The sequence below is a fragment of the Musa acuminata genome, chromosome BXJ3-11 (genome assembly GCF_036884655.1).
Source record: "Musa acuminata AAA Group cultivar baxijiao chromosome BXJ3-11, Cavendish_Baxijiao_AAA, whole genome shotgun sequence".
In the NCBI taxonomy this organism is placed as follows: Eukaryota; Viridiplantae; Streptophyta; class Magnoliopsida; order Zingiberales; family Musaceae; genus Musa; species Musa acuminata.
In genome coordinates, this window is record NC_088359.1 from 24,823,865 (window position 1) to 24,842,964 (window position 19,100).

At 41.1% G+C, this 19,100-nt stretch overlaps 1 protein-coding gene across 4 annotated transcripts; it reads right to left on the bottom strand.

The window, feature by feature from the left end:
* Positions 1 to 7,712: 7,712 nt before the first annotated feature.
* On the bottom strand, positions 7,713 to 11,701 carry LOC103971383 (vesicle-associated protein 4-2). 4 transcript variants are annotated; one of them, XM_065173236.1, is made up of 8 exons: positions 11,212 to 11,694; positions 10,210 to 10,280; positions 9,872 to 9,953; positions 9,643 to 9,761; positions 8,718 to 8,795; positions 8,513 to 8,632; positions 8,358 to 8,421; positions 7,713 to 7,940 (listed from the first exon to the last, which is right to left on the bottom strand). In XM_065173236.1, the coding sequence occupies exons 1-7, from the start codon at positions 11,522 to 11,524 to the stop codon at positions 8,359 to 8,361; spliced, it is 846 nt and encodes a 281-aa protein (XP_065029308.1). In that variant the 5' UTR covers positions 11,525 to 11,694; the 3' UTR covers positions 7,713 to 7,940; position 8,358. The 4 variants fall into 4 exon arrangements, with proteins under 4 accessions (XP_065029308.1, XP_065029307.1, XP_065029309.1 ...); XM_065173235.1 differs by lacking the exon at positions 7,713 to 7,940 and having other exon boundaries at positions 8,212 to 8,421; positions 11,212 to 11,693; XM_065173237.1 differs by lacking the exons at positions 7,713 to 7,940; positions 9,872 to 9,953 and having other exon boundaries at positions 8,212 to 8,421; positions 9,643 to 9,810; positions 11,212 to 11,696.
* Between the last annotated feature and the right edge of the window lie 7,399 nt (positions 11,702 to 19,100).

The window sequence follows — 19,100 nt, forward strand, 5'->3', positions numbered from 1 at the left end:
TAGGAGACTAGAGAGAGGCGAGATGGACCTCAAGATGGGTAATGGAGCAAAAGTTGCTGTATTAGCTATTGGCGAGGTCGCCTTACATCTGCCTAGTGGAGCTTTTATTGCATTAGATGCATGTTATTTTGTTCCTTCTATTATCAAAAACATTATCTCCATTTCATGTTTAACAATTAGTGGATATAAATTTGTTTTTGAGAACAATGGTTGTTCGATATTATTAGATGATAAGATCATCACGAAAGGAACATTGCATAATGGTTTATTTATGTTAGACACCACTCCACATATCATGAATGTAAATGTGTCTAAAAGGAAACGAGATGAGTTGAACAGTGCATACCTGTGGCATTGTAGGCTAGGTCACATCCATGAAAGAAGGATTCAAAAGTTGCTAAATTATGGATATCTAGATCCATTCGACTATATGTCTTATGCAACTTGTGAGCCTTGCATTCGTGGAAAATTGACCAACTCTCCATTTAGTGGAACTGGAGAGAGAGCCACTGAGTTGTTGGAACTCATACATAGTGATGTATGTGGACCCATGTCAACTCATGCCATTGGAGGTTACTCCTACTTCATTACATTTACTGATGATTTCTCAAGGTGTGGATATGTGTACTTAATGAAGTACAAATCCGAGGCCTTTGAGAAATTCAGAGAGTATAAGAATGAGGTGGAGAACCAGACTGGAAAGAGTATCAAAACTCTTCGATTAGATCGAGGAGGTGAGTACTTAAGTACAGAGTTTACTCAGTTCCTCAAGGACTATGGGATATTATCCCAATGGACACCTCCTTACACACCTCAACTCAATGGTGTCTCTGAAAGGAGAAATCGTACATTATTAGATATGGTACGGTCCATGATGAGTTTCACTGACCTACTTCTAGGGATATGCCCTAGAGACCACAGCTTACCTACTGAACAGAGTTCCAACTAAGTCGGTAGTGTCTACACCATATGAGATATGGAAAGGGAAGAAGCCTGATCTTAAGGTTGTTAAGATTTGGGGCTGCCCAGCCCACGTTAAAAGACACAACCCCGATAAGTTAGAATCAAGGACAGAGCGATGCATATTTGTGGGGTACCCCAAGGAAACTTGTGGGTATTACTTCTATCATCCCGAGGATAAAAAGGTCTTTGTAGCTAAGAGAGCAGTGTTCCTTGAGAAGGAACACATTCTTGGCGGAGACAGTGGGAGAATGATAGAGTTGAGCGAGGTTGGAGAACCAAGCTCAAGCACCACTTTACAGCCCGAGTCTGTTCAGGTACCTAATACACAAGTTTCAACTTTACGCAGGTTTGATATCACATCCTCCTGAGAGATATGTGGGACATATTAGAGGAGAGGATGTTGAGGATATTGATCCTCAGACCTACGAGGAGGCTATTATGAGTATAGACTCCGGGAAGTGGTAAGAAGCCATGAATTCTGAGATGGATTCTATGTACTCCAAAAAGGTTTGGAACCTAATTGATGCGCCCGAAGGTATTGTACCCATCGGTTGTAAGTGGATCTTTAAGAAAAAGATCGGAGTAGATGGAAAGGTAGAGACCTATAAAGCAAGGCTAGTGGCTAAGGGGTATCGTCAAAGGCAAGGTGTTGACTACGACGAAACCTTCTCACCCGTAGCAATGCTAAAATCCATCAGAATTCTATTGGCTATTGCAGCACACTATGATTATGAGATCTGGCAAATGGATGTGAAAACCGCATTCCTCAACGGGAACCTCGAGGAGGAGGTGTATATGATGCAACCTGAGGGATTCGTGTCCAAGAACTGCCCAGATAAGGTGTGTAGGTTGCTTAGATCCATTTATGGACTAAAGCAAGCTTCCCAAAGTTGGAACATAAGATTTGATGAGGCAATCAGATCTTATGACTTCGTTAAGAATGAAGATGAGCCTTGTGTGTACAGGAAGGTAAGTGGGAGCGCTATCACCTTTTTGGTGTTATATGTGGATGACATCCTCATCATTGGGAATGATGTAGGAATGCTATCCACAGTAAAGACTTGGTTATCTAGACACTTCTCCATAAAGGACTTAGGGGAAGCATCCTATATCTTGGGGATTAGAATCTATAGAGATAGATCCAAGAGGATGCTTGGCTTGTCCCAGTCCAGGTACATAGAAACCATTGTCAAAATGTTTGGCATTGAAAATTCTAAGAAAGGGCGAACATGGATATGATACCTTATGCTTCAGCAATATGGTATATCATGTATGCCATGCTATGTACTAGGCCTGATATAGCGCATGCTCTGAGTGTCACGAGCAGGTATCAGGCGGATCCAGGCTTGGAGCACTGGAAAGCAGTAAAGTGTATCCTTAAGTACTTGAGAAGGACTAAGGATCTTTTACTAGTATATGGAGGTAATAGCCTTAAGGTTGAAGGCTTCACTGACTCAAGTTTTCAATCTGATGTCGATGATAGCAAGTCGAATTCAGGGTATGTGTACACCTTGAATGGAGGAGCAGTGTGCTGGAAGAGTTCCAAACAAAATACCACTGCTGACTCGACCACAGAGGCGGAGTACATTGCTGCATTAGATGCAGCAAAGGAGGGAGTCTGGGTGAAGAAGTTCATCACAGATTTGGGAGTCGATACAGATAGCGACAAGTCGACTTCCTTATATTGCGACAACTATGGGGTGATTACTCAAATAAGGGAACCTAGGTCTCATCAGAAGTGTTCTGAGGAGGTTCCAGCTTATAAGAGAGATCGTAACCCGAGGAGATGTAGTAGTGAAAAGAGTTCCATCCGAAGATAACATTGCATATCCATTGACAAAGTCGTTGTCTCAGATTGTCTTTGAGCGTCACAGGAGTCTGATGGGGATCAGACACATAGGTGATTGGCTTTAGGTCAAGTGGGAGATTGCTAGTCATAGGTGCCCAGCAAGCCAATCACGTGAGTGATGGCACGTGTGACTTGATACAGAATCTTTTTGCTTATTATATTTTGGCGTATATCACTTTATAACTATTGCATAAATGCATATATATATTGTGATGTCCTTGGATTTGTGCAATGGGAATCGGATCGTGATGAGATCACGATAATGAGATTGATTCACCTTTAAACACATATCCTAAATAATCCCGGTCATAGGTTACTCGAGAGGGACATCGTGATACCCGGATAGACTGGTGTGTTGTATACCCGTCCATATGATGGATGCAGCTGGTCTCATAGCTGCTCGTGTAGGGACACTAGGGATACAGTACAGGTGCTCATTGGAGAATGAGTTCACTGATTGATCCGCTTACGGAATGCTGGATGGTTGATGATGCCTTATTGTCAGACAGCGATTCCGTAGTCCTAGTGGTGTATCTGGTCCTTAGACTTGAGACACCAAGGATGTCCTGTATGAGTGCTCCACTCTTTGATACCAGACTTATAGGTTTGGCTATCCCCAGATCTAGTACAGCTGGTCATTGGGAGTGGTAGTCGACCTTACGAGGGCTATTGAGTGTCGATAGAGGATCATCCACTCTCGGCGTCATGAGAGGAATATCCCATGTGTTCTTGCTCAGACAAATCCCTGGCCAGGGTCATTCGGGTTGAGAGAGTAAGAGTTCTCCGGGAGAATCCGATTAGAGCGAGACTCGAGTAGAAACCGTATGGGTCTGACAACACCATGCTCGATATACGGTCTCTGGGATATTAGATGGATGAGGGACTATAGGTACATGGTAACTGAGGACAGACAGGTCCAATGGATTGGATTCCCTTGTATCGTCTGGGGACTACGGCGTAGTGGCCTAGTACGTCCGTAGTCGATGAGTCGAGTGAATTATTACAGAGATAATAATTCACTCAGTTAGAAGGAGTTCTAACAGGTATGACTCACGGCCAGCTCGATATTGGGCCTAGAGGGTCACACACATATGGTAGGCATTGCGATGAGTAGAGGTTTGGATATGAGATATCCGACGGAGCCCTTGTCTTATTGGATGCAGATCCAATACCCACTAAGGAAGGACCCATTAGGGTTTGACACGGGATCTCTATAAATAGGAGGGATTCACAGCCTCATAGGCGAGAGTCTTTGCTTGCCTTTCCTATTCTCCTCTCCCTCTCCACCTCAGAGTAGCCCTGGAGTTTTGAGGAGCGTCGTCGCAACCCTGCTGTGTGGATCACCGCTAGAGAGGAGGACGCTTGACCTCCTTCACCCTCTCCTAAGGATCTACAAGGAAACAGGGATATACGATCTCCCTAGGTAACACAATCTCTATACGCAGTTTTGTGTTTTGCGGATTTTTGCGCACCAATCTTCGCACGACGACGAACATCTTTTTGGGAATTGGGGATTTTTGTTTTCTTGTTCTTCCGCTGCGCATATGATGTCGCCCCCCAATGATTTCCCAACACAAGGAACGAAGCAGGCAGTACGCGGTGCTGTACCTTTGCTACTCAGTGGAGTAGGCGGCAGGGTTGATGGAGAAGACGGTACAATCCCAGAGGCGACCTCATCTATCAGAGAATTACTCCAAGTTGGGGTGAAAACTTCCCGCATTCCAGAAGTTCGATGGCATTGAGAAGGTGAATCACAGTAGCTAACTGTCAAATCCTCACCAACGGTGATCAGTGCTACTGAGAGTAGATTGTCCGCTTCATTTCCTAACGAAATGCCAATCGAAAGTGGAAGTGATGCGAACCTACTTGGATGTGACAACTAACTGAAAGAAGAGTCAATGAGCAGATTTTGTGGAGGAAGGACCCAAAACTTCAGAAGGTTGCGATGCGATGCTCGTTAAAGCTCCAACAAGCATCCACCCAGTTCAAGCAGCATGAGGAATTTTTGAGAGACTGGCGCAGTAAGGATGGTCTTTTCCTTCATCTGGGGGATCCGCAAGAATCAACAAGGATCAACACAACTCAGCCAACCCCACACCAGAGTCAGAGTCATTGGTGAGTTGAAGCAGCATGGTAGATCAAAGGTTCGACTACTCAAAAACAGCAGCGGAGAGCAGCAAGGAGCCAAGAGGCGCATTGCAGTTGGAGCAGAAGATTGAAGACTCAGCAAAGGCGAGGAGTTGCAGTGTCGACAAAGGCTTCAACGAGGACGTCGAAGGAATAAGTGGGGGAGAATGTCACGGACAAACTTCTAAATAAGGTGTTTGATGTAATGCTTATGTATGTCCGTGTCTTTTGGCATGTTCATGCCTTGTACAGCATGTAAAGGGGCGACCGAAGGCTTAATAGTCCCATTTTAGTTGGGTTGGTGGCCTCTTTAGGCTTGTAAATAAAGGTTGTGTCATGTGGACACGTGCGAGAGATTTTTGATCTGTAATGGACCATTTTACCCTTTGTTGTGCCACTATTCAGAGCTTGTAAAGTCTGTTTGTAATTTGCATTGTCTATGAAGTGTTTTTCGGAGATGTTTGCTTATGGATCCTGATTGAGGTGTTCTCTGTAGCCCGTTCTCTCTTTTGTTGGTCCTAAGGGACAATGGGAGGCTTCGGGGAGGCTGACCTTTGCAGACGGACACGCAAGGGTGCCGCACGACTTAGGCAAAACCAGCTAAGTCCGTGACATACAAGCGCAGCTGCCACACGGCGCTTCGAGTGCTGCCCGCCGTTACAGGCAGGCGCTCGTGCGGTTGCCTGCCCTTGTAGGCAAGTCTCCTGTGCGGTTGCCTACCTGCGGGCTGTAGGCTGTTGGCCGCAAGTGGCCGGTTGCTGCCCACTGACCACCTATACGCAAGTGGCCAGGCCTCGACCAAAGGCTGCAAGCAGCCATTGGCCAACCTACAAGGGCAGCAACAGTTGCTGCCCTCTCTCACCTTTTACGTCAACAATTTTGACGACAAAAGTCTTCCTAAAACACAATACACGTAGTTCAAAACCAATTTATCGCACAAACAACTTGGCTCTGATACCATTGTAGGGAAATCTAGGCAGCGACATCACATGCACAGCGGAAGAACATAAAAAATAAAATCCTTAATTTCTCAAAAGATGTGTTCGTCGTCGTATGAAGATTGGTACGCAAAAACCACGAAACTTAAAATTACATATATAAAAGATTGTATTACCTAAGGAGATCGTATATCTCTTAATCCCAACAGATCTCTAAGAGAGGGTGAAGGAGGTCAAGCGTCCTCATCTCTAGCGATGATCCACACAGTAAGGTTGCGATGATGCTCCTCAAAACACCAAGCTTACTATCTAAGAAGGAGAGGGGAGGAGAATAGGAGAGGCAACCCAAAAAGGCTCTAGCCTATAAACCATTGATTCCTTCCTATTTATAGAAGTTCATTGTCAACTTGACCCTAATGGATCCTACCCTATTGGGTATTGGATCTCCATTTAACTATCCAAGCCTCTTAGATTAGTGGATCTCTATCCAATAATCTCTCATTGGCTCTTATTAAATTTCATCCATAGGATCCAATAATTCAAGGGCTTATTAGATATTCAATAAGATAGGAGCTCCGACGGATATCTCATATCAGAACCTCTACTCATCACAACGCCTACCATATGTGTGTGACCCTCTAGTTCCAATATCGAGCTGATCGTGAGTCATACTTATCAGAACTCCTTCTAGCTCAATGAATTATCTCCATAATAATTCACTCGACTCATCGACTGCGAACGTACTATGCCACTACGTCGTAATCCCTAGACAATACAAAGGAATCCAATCCATTTGACCTATCTGTTCTTAGTTACTCTATACCTATAGTCCCTCATATATCTAATATCTCAAATATCGTATACTAGATATGGTATTGTTAGACTCATACAGTTTCTATTTAAATCTCCCTCAAATCGGATTCTCCCGAAGAACTCTTTCTCTCTCAATCCGAATAACCTTGGCTAGGGATTTGCCTAAGCAAGAACACATAAGATATTCCTCTCATGACACCGAGAGCGGATGATCCTCTATCGACACTCAATAACCCTCGTAAGGTTAGTTGTCACTCATGATAACTGATTATACTATATTTGGAACTTCCAAATATATAAGTCTGGTATTAAAGAGTGGTGTACTCATATAGGACATTCTTGGTGTCTCAAGTCTAAGGACCAGATACATCACTGGAACTACGGAATCACTGTCTGACAATGAGGTATTATCAACCATCCAACATTCCATAAGCGAATCAATCAATGAACTCATTCTCCAATGAATTGTATCCCTAATGTCCCCACATGAGCAACTATGATACCAACTACATTTATCATATGGACAAATATATAGCATACTAATCTGTCCGGTTATCTCGATGTCCTTCTCGAGTAACTTATGACCGGGATTATTTAGTATCTGTGTTTAAAGACGAATCGGTCTCATTATCGTGATCTCATTGATTCTCATTGCACAAATCCATGACCATCACAATATATTAAAATAACAAACAATATAAAGTGATAAAATATCAAATAATAATAATAATAATAAGTAAAAAGACTATGTATCAAGTCACATATGTCATCATGTGATTAATTTACAGGGCACTAACATGGGTGAGGAACACTAGGTTAGTTCCTACTCAAAACTATGCAATTGATGTTTATCCTCTTTAAATCACATCTTCACACAGGTGCAATGAAGATGCCCATCTAGAGAGTTAGAATAATAGTTCAGGGATTCAAGATGCAATCCATTTTCGATAAATAATTCAATGGATCTTACTGTTCTTTTGAGGAGGAACTTATTCCAACTCTCACGGCATGAAGATAATTTGTTGTGTGCCAAAAGAACAATGGTTTCCCTACAATGGTTTTGTATCCTTGGTTCATGATGTTAGCCTATAATTCAGCAATTACAATTCAGCTAATCTGATACAGCAGCCAGAATAGCTCCCGTTCATGATGTTAGCCAATCATTCAGCAATTACAATTCTACTAATCTGATATAGCAGCCAGAATAGCTCCCACTGATAAGTTGTCAGACTAATTTCTTTGGCCAACACCTACAAGATAAGGTACATAAAGGTGAAACATGAGTTAATAACCTTGTTTGGCAGTAAATTGTGCAGACAAGATTCACATAAAAAGGTGCCAAACATAAACCTCAAGTCACTGGTCATATTTGAGAACCTAAAGGAACAAAGACGAGAAAATTCTTGGACCTTGCCATTCAACTTATCTTTTATTTGTTGACAAGATTAATAATACCATTATTTACAACGGCATGATATCCTCATTCAAGTACAATATTTCCAAATCCAAAAGAGATCATGATATGTGAACTCCATTATTTCACCCTCCTCAGTCTTAAACATTATAGGGGGACAAATGACATGTTCTTTCTCTTAAACAAAACAGATCATACAATACAACACAAGCAAAAGAAGATACAAGAGCTACATTGACAAAAGGAATCATACTTCAAACTGAATCAACCCCTTCCACCTGCTGCTGCTGAGCAAGATATCGTTCTCTTCTTTCTTTCTGAAAATAAACAAGGAAGGGAACTGGAAAAAATGCTCATTCGAAAGAAGAAAATGCATAGAAGCCAAATAGCAAGGAAAAAGAGTATTACCCATTCATCAATAACCAGTCCTTCTCCAACAATCCGAGGACCTGTGTCTTCAGGGAGCTTCTTGCGTGCCTCCAGCGCGGCCTCAGCCTCAGCCAGTTGCCTCTTCAGCTTCTCCATTTGCTTCAAAAAAGTATATTGCAATTTACACCACAAGTCATCTACTAGTCCATGATAAGAACAATTACTGTGTGTGCAATTGGCTTACAGGGCAGGGGTGATCTGGGTCCAGGAAGACAACCCTCAGAATTTGCTCTACTGCAACCTGATCTTTCTGCTCATCAAACTGTTGAACAGGTATATAACAGCAATAGCTTCACATGACATTAAGTTAAGAAACTGACTGAAGATGCCTATTACAAAGCATCATTCTCATCGAGCACTTTTGAGAAGCTCTGGTACTCTCATAGCATTTTCAACATACTCAACAGAATTCTGAAACAAAAAGAACTTTTGGATGGACAAATAGTTCTGTGTTCTATACACCTGTGTGATAAAAAATGAAAATATAAAAAATATACTCAAATTGAACACACTATTCACTTATGAAATAGGTAGATGATATTTCTCATGATAAAGTTTGTAATATAAAGTCCATAAGTTTATCACATATCTGTGCACTTAAATAATTGCATTACTTCACATTGTTCACATTTATTTTTCCATGTTACACCAAGGTTTTCTGAAATATGAATTTGTTAGATAACTAGAAGGGGCTCCAAACATAGTGAATCACTAGAAAACTAAAATAGCTAATAAGTTAGTAGAGATATCCTCAATGGTGTGGAAGAGCATAGAATTTCAACATAACCATGGATGCTTTTTTTTTTCTTTATTTCAACATAACCATGCATTTGAAGCAACAGTGGAAAAAAAAATTGAATGGTAGAATCCTCTGGAAGAGTTGCTCTAGAAAAAGATATTCTGTATTAAACTTTTAATAGACTGGTGAAATGAGACCCAAAATGGATTAAGCCATATCCAGTTAAAACCAGCCAAACTTTCATATTTAGTGATGAGTTGATTTAGATTAAACTAAAATTTCAAGTTTTGGCAAAATGGAACACAAGCTCAGCCATAGAGAAACAGACATATGGAATCAAGCTGAAAGGAAGAGATAAAAATAGACTTACTAGCTCTGGTACATATTCCATAGGACCATTCACCTTCAAGCTAACAATCTTGAACTTAACCTTGCTCTTTTGATCCATTGGCTTTTCATTATTCTCTGGTTGCTCAACAAACTTGAAAACTGCCACCGGGGTGGAAGTTTTTTTTAAAAAGTACATCCTCGATATGAGCTGATTATTGCATCCGTTAGAGAAATCATTTAAGAATAACATAAGGAGGAAAAAAAATTACCAGTAGCAATGATACTCTCCCCTGGGGAGAGTATACCTCCAGGAGGACGCATGAAACAGCTCTTTGGTGCAGTTGTTTGAAACTAAATCCACTTAGAATAATCAAAATTTGCCCAAGAATATTTTAGAAAAAGTAAAAGAACATGGAAAAAAGTAGGCCATTGTAACTTTAGTTGATATTTCAAACAGAAACATCATGCTCGATGAAAAACATAAAAAATATTTTAGAAGAATTAATTATTACAAAGAACATATATTAAGCTGAAGACTGTGTATTACTACTAAGAAATAAGTCAGAAAACAGGTAATAGCTAGAATAAGATGAAAGATCGCACACACCTTAAATGCCACATGCGACTTGCTGGTGTTCTTAATCCTGACTGCACTTCGCACCTGTTTTCCAGGTTCATCTTCAACAAAGAAACCATATAAACTAGAAGGTTAATCACAGAACACCCCGGCATATATTCTCTGACAGGCAGCTTCTCAAAAAGAATTCTCAAACTAGAAGCAGAAGCTATATTTAATTTCATTAGACCATCACAGTTTTTGTTGGCTAAACAAGAAGACATTAGAATAACATAAGGAAAAAAAACAATACTCAAAAGCATAACACAGACAAGAAAAAAGGAGCAACCTTATTGACTAATATCCAACGGTAGAAAACCATACTACAACCTCTTTACTTGAACACATTAAAGAACCTTTTATCAGGTAATCAGGCATAAAGTTTTAGGGGAAAGAAGCAAACGTCAAAACTCAAACCTAAGCAACTGAATCATTCTGTAACAACAACCAAGGTTAACGAGAGACAGAAAAGGAAGACTAATATTACAGCAATTAATATTATAACAACAGATCATAAGAAAGTATCGAATTAGCAAATGGCTATAACAATCAGAAATTGGTTTCCCAGGAGAGAAAAAGAAAACAACTTTGCTGTAAAACTACAGAATGTAATGGTGTAATATGTCTAAATTGGATTACGATCCATAGAAAGAGACCCAAAGTTAGGGTGCTTTGAGTCTCCATAACTCGCATCTGAGATAATGGATCGAAAGAACAAATCTACAAATTTAGAAGTTAATCCACCTTTTATTACCTAAATTTAAACAGTAGCCACCAAAAGAAGTACTTTTACGAGAAAGAAGAGCCCAAATCAGAAGCAAAAGCCACAATTTTTGGCCAATTCAGCCCCCAAAAAGTCTCGAGATCCGCGAACACCCAATAAAAAAGAGAAAAAGATCACTCCTTTCTAAGCTTCAAACGAGATCTAACGAAAAAAGATTGAAAAATCCGACAACAAGAACCCATAAAATAGTTACGAGAGCAAGCACTCACAAGGGAAGTAGAGCTTGGTGGGCGGATCGAGCCGAAGGCGGCGTCTGGTGGGCAGCAGCGACCTGGCAACCGACGAGACCGAGGTGGCGCCGGAGCTGCGCCTTCCGGCCTGCGCCGCTGCGGCCCCTCCCTCCACCTGCCCCGTCTGGCCCTGCCCCGACGATCGGTAATGGTGGTTATGCGTCAAAATGAACGTCGACGAAGAGTTGGACGACGATCCTCCATCACCTCCGCCCCCGCCGCCGAAGAAAGGCAGCCGGCAAATCCCCCACCCCTTCCCCTCCGTCCCCGCCTTGACTTCGGCTAACGCCATGGCGAACACCTCCCAGATCGGCTACCAGAGTCCTGCACCTTCTCAATCGCCGGCGGGGGACCAGATCGCTGCGGTATGAATCGCGCTACCGAGGGCACGTAAAAGAAGCCACTGCGCTGGCCTCCGTAAGCTCAATGGTCTGCTTTGGAGTCCGGGAACCTTCTTTTGAGAGAGAGAGAGAGAGAGTCGGTGGGTGGATGGGTGAGGTGGCACGGCATAGTTATTGGTCAGCCACATCCAATCACCGCTCCTTGACTTACCCCTGTGTTTCAGTATTTTATTCAGTATTATGTGACAATTTATTTTTAAAAATAATTTATTAAAATTAGGTTGCATTGACCTAAATTCAAATTACTAAAAATTGATCTTTATGTATTGAGAATAATTATTATGAAAATTTAAAAATAATGTAATATTTTATATGATATGAATGATCAAAATCCAAACCACAAAAATTATTCTGACTGAATAGAAATTCTTTATCGGCAAGAAGCTTTTGCATGATAGATTTGTAACGATTTCTGTTCCATAACGATATAATGTACATTATTAATATTATTAGTATTATTAATGCCATGTATGATGATGTCATAAGGTCTGGTAAGAGGACCGGAGAGTGACCGAAGTCGGCGAGGGTTGTGGCCTCATTAATGGCCTGGTGGAGCCGGTTGACTTGTAAAGTCAAAGTGCCGTCATTTACCCACTCAGGGAAGTAACCGAATGTTTCTGGGCGGCAGCGTGGGGCGCAACCTCGTGCTGTGGAGGGCCCTTGGGGCAGGGGAAGCGCTGCCATGGCCGCGCGAGGAGCAACGGCATCAAGATGACTGTGTTTTCCAGGACTCTCGATTGATATGCTTGCGGCACTGCATCGATAAATATGTATGCCGTCTGTGGTCAGGTGGCGTTGGGCTTGAAGTTGTTCGAGGAAATGCGGCGCTTCATTGATAAAAATGTGCGCCATGTGTGGACGAGTGAGAGTTGGGCTTGAAGGTGTTCGAGGAAACGAGGCACCTTAATATTTATGCCGTGTGGTCAGGTGGGGTTGCCCTTGAAGGTGTTCGAGGAAATGTGGCACCTCAATGAGATATATGTATGTCGTGTGTGGTCAGGTGGGGTTGGACTTGAAGTCGTTCGAGGAAATGCAGCACTTCATTTATACATGTGTCTGTCGCGTGTGTGGTCAGGCGGAGTTGGGCTTCAAGTTGTTTGAAGAAATGCAGCACTTCATTTGTTTGAGGAAATGCAGCTAAGACTGCCATGACCTAGGAGGATCGAACCATTTGACTCAAATTACTAACCCAAGATAAAGGTAGTTTGTTGGCGAGTGGAAGCAGATATGGTGTCCTGGCATGTCCATGATCTTTGTGCAATTTCTCAGTGATGAAGACCAGGTAACATGCCTCTCCTTGTGCATTAAACAAAGGGACTAGGTTGCATTCATAAGTGGGACTAATGGATGTGCACGAGTACTTTTTAGCAGCATGTCTCTTATCCTGGTGGAAGAAAGTTGGAAGCAGATGAGGGAATTCTACATGCAAAGTTATGGTTTTTGAACAAAGTAAATATTTCTAGTTTTTCTACCAAAAAAAAAAAGAGTAATGAGATCTGGTTTCAGTTCTTAGCAGTTGATACTTTTTCTTGAAGGACAGGATAGCAATCTACTGAATATATTGGAAAGTGGAGCGTGGTGAAAGCAATTTGCCGATTGCAAAATAGAGAAACCACATTGAACAGAAGAAGAAGAGGGAGCTCTTTGGATCTATCATGTGAACATGGAAAAGAGAGCATGTCAAGACTTCCTTCTCACTTACTTGCCAGGTTAGGAACGATTCATCTTTTTCTTTTTCTCAAGCCTCTTAAGCTACATTTGTTGTTTCATCTAAAAATTTAATCCAGTATTTGAGACATGATTTTATGAGCTATATTCTTAATGCTCATCCTCACATAAGGGTGGTAGACTGACTCAAACAAAGCACGTGAGAGTCAAAGCATTTCATTTAAAAGTTTAAATCATTAGATGAAACATAATATATTGATTTATATCTTAACAAATTGATGATTCTTGATAAAATGTCTTCTTATCCCGTTATTCCAAAAGGAACTGAAGTTAGCAGGTTCATCAAATGTATTAGAAACATCGAAAATGGATCTCTGTATCTGTAAGGAAAAGCCACATTAGAAACACATGGTTGATATCCTTTCTGCTCAGGGAGCAAAACCTACAATCATCTGGGATATGTAAGAAGACTGGTATGCTGATTTGCTGGTGTGGGACAGAGTGTTCGATTAGAGTAATAGCTTGTGATACCCAAGAAGCATTTAGGATGCGTTTAATTTCATCTTTGTTTTCCAATGATCATGATGATCATGATGGTAGGTGAGATTTCTTGCACATGGAACTTTTCAATACCTTCCCATACACACTTGTAGACAGATATGATTGGAAGATCTATGGCATTGAGGTGTTTGAGTAGTAGCATTCGAAATCTAATCTACTAAAGCACAATGCAATAGAGGTTGCATAAGTGCTTGAAAATCCATTGAATTACCCCTTGTAAGTTTTGTTTGATTTTAACTACGTTCAAAATCTCAGGTAAACTCTTTGGAAGCAGGATTCTCTTGAAGGCATTGGATCCTCTTCAACTAGGTAATATACTATTAGAAAAATATTCATATGTGAGATAAAGATTAGATAAAGACTCAATAATAGTTTCACATTTCTAAGGATTTGAAAAAATGGGTAATATTTTGTTATATTTGAGTTATAACTTAATAGCCCATTGTTCTCATTAGTATCCGATCTCATAAATGGTAGTCTTGACCTAGTTTGGCTCAAACTCATCTGACCCAAGATTGATAAAAGAAATGAGTAAAATAAAAAAGTGAGCCAGATAATATGTCAAATCATAATTGACTTAAAACTTATGGATAAAGGGAAAATAGATGAATTCACACATGAACAAGTAGATGTTAGGAAAATATTTATGTATAAGATGAAGATTGAAAGAAAATTAAATCACAGCCATATATTGCTAAGGGTTGAAAAAGCTAAATGATTAAAGTTTCACCCATAGCTTAACAGCTTAAGCTTTTAAGTTACTTTTGTTTTACATTAGTATTCAATCTCTAATGTGATGGTCCCGACCGAGTTTGACTCAAGACACATCTTACTGAAATGCAGGATGCATCTTTAGAGAAATCTACTTCTTAAGAATAATAGCTTTAGCTTCAGCATCATGGCGAAGAAGTCGCTGTACTTCATTGGGGGGAATGTCGTGCCAAATTTGTGGCTTTTGATATCGGTATCCCAGCTTGGCAAACTCATGAGCAACTCTGTTCCCTTGCCTGTATATATGGGATACACTGAAGTCATTCAGCTGGGGAATCAACACCCTAATCTCTCTCACAATTCTTAGATCTTCCTTGGACTTCAATCTCACCTCGTTCATGAAAACATCCACCACCGTCTTTGCATCACCTTCAACCCAGATACTGTGCCACCCGTTCTGCAAGGCCAGCTCAAGGCCTCGTTTGCAAGCAGCTAACTCTGCAACGGAGCTCGTCGCCCCCCCAATGCATTCAGCATATCCCAGCATGAACAGCCCTTCGTGGTCCCGGCACACACCACCTATGCTGGCTTTGCTGAATTTGCACTTGGAAGCTCCGTCAAAGTTCAACTTGATCCACCCGGAACAAGGTTTTTCCCACGCAAACGAAGATGCATTGCTGTGGTGATTCCTTTGGGTCAAGAGCCTGAGTGAGGTCTTGACACAACTCCTGATCATTTCAGGGTATGATGTTGGGAAGATAATCTGATGAAGTTTGACACATCTCCTGATCATGGAGAAAGATTATAATGAGCAGAAGAAGAATAGAGGAAGAGGGGGAGAAAGCTATACATGAACTTGTGCAGCAAAACTAATTTAAAGGTTTGAAGGGGAGGAGACTTGAGGAACTCACCATCCAATTCTAGCAAATACCAATCAAAGCACTCCTATAAAAGAAAAGAATATGTCCTTAAACTGTCCATGTCAAAAGTAGCCATTGGTGTTGTTCCTGAAAAAACTGCCTAAAAAGCCTTAAGTTAGACATTTTTTGCCCAAATATTAGCTCCTATCTATGAATTTGTTATATTTAACACAACAACTCAAAGTTTGACTTTGTGATCCCATAGGACCAGATTCTCCATTGACTTCTTATTTGTTTTGATAAGTTTGTGTACACTGATCCTCCCTAGACTCTCTCGGTTGTTTCAGTGTTTTCAATTGGGTTGTAAGTGCTTGTTCATTTGCTTCACTTGTATGTTCTATATCGAAAAATATGAAAGTGTCAATGAGATTCCTTGTTATGAGATGAAACAAAGATTTTGATTGCCACAGGTATTGTCTTGCCAAAATTTTGGCATTTCTTCTCTTTCCTAACAAGCAACACAAAGGTTCAGTGTCTCAATATGTACAAGATGTACAGTAGATAAATTGGTCACCTTTCTGATATGGGATGACCCATGTCTTCTGTTACAAATATTGTTGTTCTTGAACATTGCAGCAATTTATTGATTTTAGAGAATTTTCATGTATCCATGTTTTTGTATTATTTTTTAAACAGTATTTATCTTACTTATCCTCACATAAAGCAAGTGTTCTGAGATGGCTAACAAATGAGAAAGAATAATAGATAAAAAATTCATAATTCATTGTTCATGATTATGTTTAGGAGAAATCAAAAAGGTAAAAAGGATTAGTAAATAACTCCACGAATAGTTTTCTTTCTGGAATCCTTCCAAATAACAAAAACTTCCTAGTTGTTTTATAGGGCAGAATAGGAATACCATTTTGACTTTGATTACGGCATACAACTAATATTCCACTTGTATGTAGTATATTTTAATATCCTTAAAATCTCACAAAAAAATATTTTACAATAATATTTAAGTGGTTTTTAATCCTAAAGTTAAGGCAAATTCAGCTTAAATTGGGTAAATTAATAAAAACCATAATTTCGTACTTTTAAAGGGTTGATATAATTTTTGTCTATTTTAATGGTTCAAAAATAGAAAAAAAAAATGGTCATACAGGCATTGTAAGTGTTTACAATGTTCTCTGAAAATTTAAGAATCTTTTAAAAATATGGAATGTGAGTTACATTCTTTTTGAATGAAGTTAATATTATTTTTAAATAGAGTATAAAAACAGTGTAACTCTAATCTTCAAAAACTTTTTTTATATCCTTAAAAAACTCAGAAAATCTTATAACTAATTTTCAAGTGTTTTTTGTCCTTCGCCGCATTCCCAGCTAGCTCCAAAACCTAATCACAAAGCAGAGAATGAGCCACACCAAACCAAACGACAGCAAAAATAACACGAAAAACTAAAGCTGGAAAGAAGGAAATCAAGAGAATTAATTGCAAGACTAATCCAGATCCAAAAACTACAAATCCTGAAGGGAAATTGCAACCAAACCCGGGAATATATTGCTGGAAACCGCCGAAGAACCCAAATTTCACACGCATGAAAAAAAAATAAAGGATCTTAAATCCTAGATTTTGCATAAACAACACAAACCACGGATTTCAAGAAAAGATCCCCCAAATTGAAGAGGAGACACAGAGAATATATCGCAAGAAGAATCGAACACAGATTACACTCAACAAATCAACAAAAAAGACCCTTGTCGAACGGGGGAGAGCATACAATCGTAAGGGAACATTTCGAGAAAGGGAGGGGATCCACGCACCTCAGCGGCATGGTATTCAAGTACGGCAGCGAGATAGAAGGGAGCGCCAACGCGCTCGGCGTACTGACACGGACTTAGCTGGTTTTGCCTAAGTCATGCGGCACCCTTGCGTGTCCGTCCGCAAAGGTCAGCCTCCCCGAAGACTCCCATTGTCCCTTGGGACCAACAAAAGAGAGAACGGGTTAAAGAGAACGCCTCAATCGGGATCCACAAACAAACATGTCCGAAAAAACACTTCATAGACAATGCAAATTACAAACAGACTTTACAAGCTCTGAACAGTGGCACAACAAAGGGTAAAATGGTCCATTACAGACCGAAGAGCTCTTGCACGTGTCCACATGACACAACCTTTATTTACAAGCCTAAAGAGGCCACCAACCCAACTAAAGTGGGACTATTAAGCCTTCGGCCGCCCCTCTACATTTTGTACAAGGCATGAACATGCCAACAGACACGGACAGATATAAGCATTACATCAAACATCCTGTTTCAAAGTTTGTCCGTGACATTCTCCCCCACTTATCCCTTCGACGTCCTCGTCGAAGCCTTTGTGAACACTGCAACTCTTCACCTTTGCTGAGTCTTCAATCTTCTGCTCTAGTTGCAATGCGCCTCCTGGCTCCCAACTGCTCTCCGCTGCTGTTTTTTTTTTTTAGTAGTCGAACTTTGATCCGCCATGCTGCTTCAATTCACCAATGACTCTGACTCTGGTGTGGGGTTGGCTGAGTTGTGTTGATCCTCGTTGATTCCTGCGGATCTACCAAATGAAGGAAAAGACCATTCTTACTGCGCCAGTTTCTCAAAATTTCCACATGCTGCTTGAACTGGGTAGATGCTTGTTGGAGCTTTAACGAGCATCGCCTCGCAAACTTCTAAAGTTTTGGGTCATTCCTCCACAAAATCTGCTCATTGACTCTTCTTTCAGTTAGTTGTCACATCCAAGTAGGTTCGCATCACTTTCACTTTCGATTGGCATTTCGTTGGGAAATGAAGCGGACAATCTACTCTCAGTAGCACTGATCACCGTTGGTGAGGATTTGACAACTATTGTCTTCCATTATCTTCGAAGGGTCTTTGAACTTGTGCAGAGCTCCTCTGCTGGATAGATAGGAGAACTGGGGTACTCGGTTTCGCCCATTCTCTTGAGAGTTGAGAAGGCAAAGGTTACTTGACTTCGCCCGCCTCCTCGAGGTTGTATTTCATGCATCGAGCTGGTTACTTGCCTTCGCCTGCTCTTTGCTCCCACTTCTGAAGCACTTGAAGTGTTTGCACTCCTTGCGTTGAGTTAGCTACTGTGATTCACCTTCTCAATGCCATCGAACTTCTGGAATGCGGGAAGTTTTCACCCCAACTTGGAGTAATTCTCTGATAGATGATGAGGTCACCTCTGGGATTGTACCGTCTTCTCCATCAATCCTGCCGCCTACTCCACTGAGTAGCAAAGGTACAGCACCGCGTACTGCTTGCTTCGTTCCTTGGTCGTGCACTCTTGCATGACCCGAAGTCCTTCACTTACGGCTATCTTGATGAGAAACTTGTTGACACCGGTCTTACGAAGTTTCTTGGCCTCTGCCCTTCAGCCTTGTCTCGGTACTTGGAGATTGCCTCTGCATGCTCCACCTCCTCGGCCCCTTTCACGACCAAACGCTCTCCCTCCGTGAGAGCAAGGGATCAATGACTTTTACGGAAGTCCCGCCTCTGCGGTACCATGGCGCTGTCATGCCCATGGCACTACTATCCGTCGCCTCGCATCTGCATCCCTTTTCTTCACGATCAGTAGATATGTTTCCGTGGCACTCCTCTGAGTCCACCTCCATTCTAACTGATGCTTGATTTTGGG